The 7,399-nt window shown below is 32.0% G+C and overlaps 1 protein-coding gene across 1 annotated transcript; it reads left to right on the top strand.

Annotated features, from left to right (window-relative positions):
* The first annotated feature begins 507 nt into the window (after positions 1 to 507).
* On the top strand, positions 508 to 5,225 carry LOC129605867 (uncharacterized). The gene is made up of 3 exons (XM_055515861.1): positions 508 to 1,633; positions 1,676 to 3,470; positions 5,156 to 5,225. The coding sequence occupies exons 1-3, from the start codon at positions 508 to 510 to the stop codon at positions 5,223 to 5,225; spliced, it is 2,991 nt and encodes a 996-aa protein (XP_055371836.1).
* The last annotated feature ends 2,174 nt before the right edge of the window (positions 5,226 to 7,399 follow it).

The following is a 7,399-nucleotide window of genomic DNA, read 5'->3' as shown; positions in this document are numbered from 1 at the left end:
AGTTCTTGAAGATTTTCTGAAGTCCTAATTTTTTATTTTGGTATACTTCCGCTATTTTTGAAGTACTTTGTTGTTAGTGTAGGAGGTGTACCAAAACTGAGTGGATATGGACCATTATAATTTTAGCAGACTTAAATTATGCATAAGGTTAATATTTATTGCTTTATCTGCGGTATAAGAATGTAAGTATATTCTTGCTCAGCGTAATATTGTGCGTTGATTCAAACTTGTCCGTCCGTTCGTCAAACTGAAACGTTTTAACTGGTGCAGCTTCTTATTTTTTTTAATAAAATAATATCTCATTAACTCATAATAGGTGGTCGGGAGATAAGCGACAGGGTAGGCGTTGATTGTTCGCTCTATTTGGAGCGTTCCAGCGTTGCACCTGTGCAGCTGTCTCCAAGTACTCATTATACCTCCACTGGGCAACAGAAGAATTCTGGCTAAATAATGAGTGCGGCACTATGGTCATGGGGCTGACAACCCCATACCGAATTATCAACTGTCATGGAACCTGGACAAGAGCCTCGGATATATAGACGATCAACACGGAATAGACCACGGAAACGAAATAGGGATTATGATTTGTACTTAGCGTATTGGAATGTAAATACAATGTTACAGCCAGGAAAAATGGCAGAAATAATTGACGAATTAACTAAATATAATATGAAAATTGCAGCTCTACAAGAACTAAGATGGAAAGAGCAAGGGGAAATTAAGAAAAAGTATTATTCTATTTACTATAGCGGCAGTGAAAATCAGGGATTATACGGAACGGGATTCTATGTAAATAATCAAGTTCGTAATAGTATTATTGGCTTTGAACCTGTGAGCGACCGAATATGTGTTCTCAAAATTAAAGGAAAGTTTCAAAATATAACATTTGTTTCAGTCTATGCACCCACAAATAATGCAAATGACGAAGAAAAGGACCTCTTTTATGATGAATTGTCGAAAATATGTGAGAAGACATCAAAACATGATGTATTAGTAGTTGCTGGCGACTACAATGCTAAAGTTGGTAGGGAAAGCTTTATAAGGCAGGTTGCGGGATTGCATTCACTACACGATGAAACAAGCGAGAATGGAATTCGTTTGGTGAATTTCGCTTTGGAGAATAATTTATGGATTAGTAGTGTATCATTTAAACATAAACGTATACATAAATACACATGGAAAATACCTGGTGGGGGTAATAACCAAATCGATCACATATTGGTTGATAGAAGGCATGCGACCACAATACTTGATGTAAAGTCGTGTAGAGGTGCGGACTGTGATTCTGATCACTACTTAATTTGGGTAAAATTTAGACAACGAATATCTAATGAAACTACCAGAAACTCCTACAAACGTGTGAAATGGAACACTGATAAATTGGCAGATGATAGAATTAGGGCGGACTATCAGACAAAAATTAATGAAAAGTTTCAAAACGTAGACATATTTCAAGGTTCTTCGGAGAATTGGCAAGTTATTGAACAAACTATTAAAGATGCGGCTATGGAAATAATAGGTCACCGGTCAAGACGAAACGAAAATAATTGGTACGATACTGAATGTAAGAGGGTTAATGAATTAAAACATGAAGCATGGAAAAAATATGTTAACAGAGCTACGAGGAGAAATTGTGAAGACTATAAACAAAAGAGAAAAGAAGCAAAAAAATTAGTAAGAAGAAAAAAGAGGGAGGCTCTTAATGCTAAAGTCCTTGAATTAGAACAAAACTCTAAAAGTCATATAAGAAATTTCTACAGAGGTATTAAAAACCAAACTACTCCTTACCAGCCCCGATTGGGCATTTGTAGAAACAGTTCAAATGAAATAATAATCGTGGGAGAAAAGATTTTAGATAGGTGGGAGGAGTATTTCACTGAGTTGTTTAAAAAATCCGATTATGAAAATGAATTGAACGAAAATTTTGCGCCAATAAGTAGCGCCGAAAACAGAGTCGAGGAACCTAGTATTGATGAGACAAAAGATGCAATCCATAAACTGAAAAACAACAAAGCTAGTGGCGAAGATTCAATAACAGCGGAGTTGATCAAGTACGGTGGAGATGCAGTGTTACAGAAAATACATGAATTGATAATTTTAATATGGAAGAATGAAGATATACCAGATTCCTGGAATAGTACGTTAATATTTCCTGTGCATAAGAAAGGAGATAAAAAAGAGTGTAGAAACTATCGTGGAATATTTCTCTTAAATACAGCGTATAAAGTTTTCACAAATATCCTATATGATCGCATTGGCAGCATAGCAGAGGAAGTTATAACTGAATATCAGTGTGGTTTCAGGAAAAACAAGTCAACCACGGATCAGTGCTTCATTTTGAGTCAAATTTTTGAAAAATTCAATGAATTTTCGAGGGATGTACACTGCCTTTTTATTGATTTCAAACAGGCTTTTGATAGCATAAATAGAGAGAAAATTTTTGGAGTGATGCAGAGATTTGGCATACCTGAGAAATTGATAAGGCTTACTTGTATCACTTTGAAGGATACAAGTGCGCAGGTTTTGGTACAAGGAAAATTAACGACCCCTTTCCCCATAGAATCCGGTGTAAAACAGGGGTATGCCCTTTCATCACTGATATTCAACCTAATGTTGCATTATGCTCTGAAAGATATTGGTACTGACAAAACAATATTTACCAGGTCAGTACAAATGTGTGCATATGCGGACGATATGGTTATAATTGCCAGGAATGTACGAATACTAAAAGACACATTTCTAAAACTAGAGCGAAATACTAATAATATCGGTCTCAGCATAAACGAACAGAAAACGAAATATTTTGTAAAAGCCAGAAACTTGAGGGGTACGCAAAGTTTAAATATTGGAAATTACAAGTTTGAAAGTGTACCTCAAATTAAGTACTTAGGCGTCATTTTCTCCAGCTCAGATGACTCAACCAGTGCCATTAAAGAAAGAATAAGTGCGGCTAATAAATGTTTTTATACTCATTCAAAACTTATACGTTCCAAATTACTGTCAATAAGGAGTAAATTAAGTATATACAGAACATTAATTAAACCAGTACTCACCTATGGTTGTGAATGTTGGACATTAAAAACATCTGATTCCAACTTATTATCTGTATTTGAAAGAAAGATGTTGAGAAAAATTTATGGTCCGGTTAGAAATGAAGATGGAACGTACAGAATTAGAAACAATAACGAGCTGGAGGAATTAATCAAGCACCAAACGGTCATAAGATATATAAAGGCGCAAAGGATAAGATGGCTGGGCCATGTAATCCGAATGCCTGAAGATAGCAAGGCTCAAATAATATTAAATAGAAAAGAATATGGAACTCAAGCTAGAGGCAGACCTAAAATGAGGAGGATTGATTCGGTAGTAGACGACCTGAAAATCATGAATGTCAACAACTACATCACGGCAGCAAAGGATCGGGAAATTTGGAAGAGGATAGTACAGGAAGCTTTGGTCCACATGGGACTGTAATGCAGAGAAAGAAGAAAAAAGAATATCTCATTAACTAAATTATTTATTATAAGTTTTTAACATAAAAATAATTAATTTGCTTTTTTCTTAACACTTTTTGATAAAAAAAAATGGTCCTTTTTCATGACTTTTAAGTTAACCCACTAAATTTTATAGTACTTTTTATTTGGTACTAACACAATCTTTATAGTACTTTTTATTTGGTACTTAAACAATCAAACAATCTATTTTGTAAGAGCTTTTGTATTCCTTGAAATATTCTTAAATATAATTTTCATATATAATAACAATAACTTGAACCAAAAATTAACAAAAATAGCCGTTCTTCACAGCTTCAGTTACATTTAATTTTTTTTGATTTAATTTTTAATTTGAACCTTTAATTTATGTATAATTACCTCTTTCTTATTTTAATCGCAATACAGCTCTGTAATAAGCTACATCTGAAGATGATAAATAAGGAAATAAATCTATCAAGTTTTTTATTTTGTGTTTGGAAATAAAATTTGCTGATGTAGTTTCAGAAGTGTTTAAAAAAATACTTTTTTGCAGTAGCCAATGTTTTTTTTGTAGCTATCTTATGTAAAAGGACAACCTTACAATCAATTTCCTGGAGTGAAATTTTATATTTAAGAGATATTTTGTTGATTCAGTGTCTTTTTCGTACAAAATCGCTTTTATTTTAAAAAAAGCCACTTTTCTATACTCTAAAGTGTTTCCAATTATAGACTAGATTTCAAAATCCGTTGGCTTCATTTGTATTATTGATAATTTACACTTTTTGTATTGCATGCTTTTTAATAAACGAATCAAATGAAGAGCACTATAAACTTCCACATTTTTTAAATAAACTTCCACAACTGTATATTGGAGTGCGCAGGTTCAGAATACTTTTGATATATATACATTCCAAGTTAGATGCTACCTCCACAAATATTTTAATCGCTGTCGTGTTAATCTTATTACGATTTTGTGGTATGCAAGAATCGCTTCACAAAATAATTCTTTTCAGAAAAGGAAAATCTTTACAACTTCTTTTAAAATTCTTATCAAAGCACTTGTAACATCGTTACCTGAACGACCACTATTAGCTTCTGTTCATATAGCGCGATATCTAATATTTTCTTTATCTGGAATTATCTTCCCTTTAAATTGTAAACGTTTAGCTTACAACAGATGCGTTTCCCTTGGGCAAACCGAAAACTTTTTGCGTATCGTAACATATAACGCATGTATTGGGATCTATGTTACTTCTATCAACAACCCGATCAGCTTTGCAGATTGTTTTTTCTTGCTGATGTCTTTCATATAATTGGTTTTCTTCTTCAGAAGTGTTGGTTTTATTTCGAAATATGAAACATTTATCACATATATCCTTCCTAGGCTTGTGGAAAGCGATATAAAATTCATTATTATATACTTTCCGATATATGGGTAATTTTAGCCCGACAGTAGTGAGAGTCATCTGTTTGAAAAAAATTTATATGCCCTCAAATTTCATAAATTTTTTCAGAAGGTGTTACTTTTTTGATATTTTTTCCTCTTTTTATTGTACTTGGAACTCCAGTTTCTAGATTCCATACTTTTTGTTTTTACTTTTTCCTTTTCAACAACACGACTTCCTTGTACGACGGTTTGAGCACGACTAATGACTAATAAATTTTTGCACTCTTATTTTTAGATTAATGGCAATATTAACAGTACGCCGTGGATATGGACCAATTTTTTTTGAACAAATTCCATATCCATAACACAACACAAAAGAAAACTTTTTAGTAACACATGAAACAAGTTAAAATTAACGTATAAAACCGTTCCAGCTTGTTCCATGTCGCTCACTCATGGAAATGGATCAAATTAATTTCAAAAAATGCATAAATTTCTTGTTCCATACGCCACAAATTTGGAAATGTGCCAAATGGTGGGCGCAAACTAGTAAAAATGGTGGACGTGGAACAAAATCGGTACTGGGTTTCTAAAGAACTAATAGAGATAATCAAAAACGGGTAAGAGATTCTGAAAGAGCGTGCTTCAAAACCGTAGGATCAAATTCTAATAAACTCTCATGAAACTCTCATACCACACTCCATACTCTCATAATTTTTTTTCTTTTTTTTTGTTTTCATGCTATTCTCGTAAGGTTCATTTCATATAATAAAGACTTACCACTTGAAACTCTCATACCACACTCCATACTCTCATAATTTTTTTTCTTTTTTTTTTGTTTTCATGCTATTCTCGTAAGGTTCATTTCATATAATAAAGACTTACCACTTGTAGTGTTAAAAATTTTGCTACTCTCATAAAATAACTACTGAAATTGCTGAAGCAAACTATAAAAAAATTTAATTCTCATAAAGTATTTTTTATAAGATGTCAACTCTTATAGAATTTTGTTCTTAAAAGAATTCCTTTATAAGTCTAGTTGTTAGGCATGGCCATTTTAGTATTGTCATTTTTCCTTATCTAAATTTTAACCCTAACGAGACTGAGAATTCTTTTTTTGGAAAGAATTCCGAAAAATATTTATTGTACATAAATATTTAAATTAAAGTTAGTAAAATGCCAAATTATAGTTTTATTTGAATGTAATAAAGCTTTAGTTGGAATTTATGCATATTACTATATTCATTTTTTGCTTAACAATATTCTTAAGTTTTAAAATTTATGTAAAAAAAAGAAATAAGATATTATAGGGTTAAAAAATATGAATATAAATTTTTTAAATTTTATTATTTTTAGTTGGCGTTGCTTTTTTCTGAAGTATGTTACAGCATTAACTTTTATCAATAAAATTTTAATGCCAGCAACTTTTTGATTTATAATCATGGCAAAAAAATTATTTTAATTTCCCATATTTATAACTTTATAATATCAAAGTTTTGAATACAAATATTTCAGTGGCTTCAAGCACAAACGACTTAAGTCTGTTTTTAAATTTAAACTTTAAATTTAATTTTGAAAAAAGTTATGAAGTTTTTTGAACCAATTTTTTTTTTGATCGAAAGATAATTAAAAAAGGAAGCGATTAACTCATAATTTGAAGTAAAACAGTTAATAGTATTCTCATAATTATGAAAAAAGAGAGATAAGCGGTTATACAAAATTTATAAAGCATTTTGCAAAGCATATCTCGAGTTAGGTGATTTGTGAAAAATTACTTTTGCATTTTCGTCAAACTTAAGTCGACTTAAGCTGTTGTTGCAAAACTGAAGATATGGTTTTAGGTGACTTAAGTTATACTAAAAAGGGAAGAAATATATATATTATGTTTAGGTTATTTGATTTTTAGCACTTTTCCAAAAATTTTTTGAAAAAAAGTGCTTATTAGTTTCACTCTGTCCGTCCGTCCGTCCGTCCGTCCGTCCGTCCGTCCGTCCGTCCGTCCGTCCGTCCGTCTGTCCGTGTGTCTGTTTACAAAACTTCTACATTCTTAAAGATAGAAAGCTGAAATTTAATACGTACATAGATCTTTACTAGAAACTTATTTTCGTAGAACAAAATTTTTACCTATCTCCCCCCCTCTAGAAGTTATACCCCCCCAAAGCACTAAAAATGGCCTATTTTAACTATTTGTTGCAATGAAACCATAAGCATTTTTGAAATTTCGCAAACGCAGAAGGGCAGTGACTGGCTTCCCCTACCGCGGTATACTATAGTTAAACTTTAGAAAAACAAAATGGCCGTTCAAATTTACCGTTATCTAAAGTCCTTTTTTTCCAAATTTTTCATGTCGTTTTTCTTCTAGACCCCAGCCTGTAGAAGCTTGAAATTTTAGGAGCTTTTAGACATTAACAAGTAGTTCATTTCGTTAGAAGAAAATTTTTTTCCATCTCCACCCCCTCTCAAGTTATGGCCTCTTGAAATTTGTGAAATATGCATTTTTGACACCTTATATTTCTGAAACCGCAAGTTTTTTCAAATT

The sequence above is a fragment of the Condylostylus longicornis genome, unplaced genomic scaffold, assembly GCF_029603195.1.
Source record: "Condylostylus longicornis isolate FDR11 unplaced genomic scaffold, ASM2960319v2 ptg000016l, whole genome shotgun sequence".
NCBI classification, from domain to species: domain Eukaryota; kingdom Metazoa; phylum Arthropoda; class Insecta; order Diptera; family Dolichopodidae; genus Condylostylus; species Condylostylus longicornis.
This window is presented reverse-complemented; position numbering and strand designations above follow the sequence as displayed.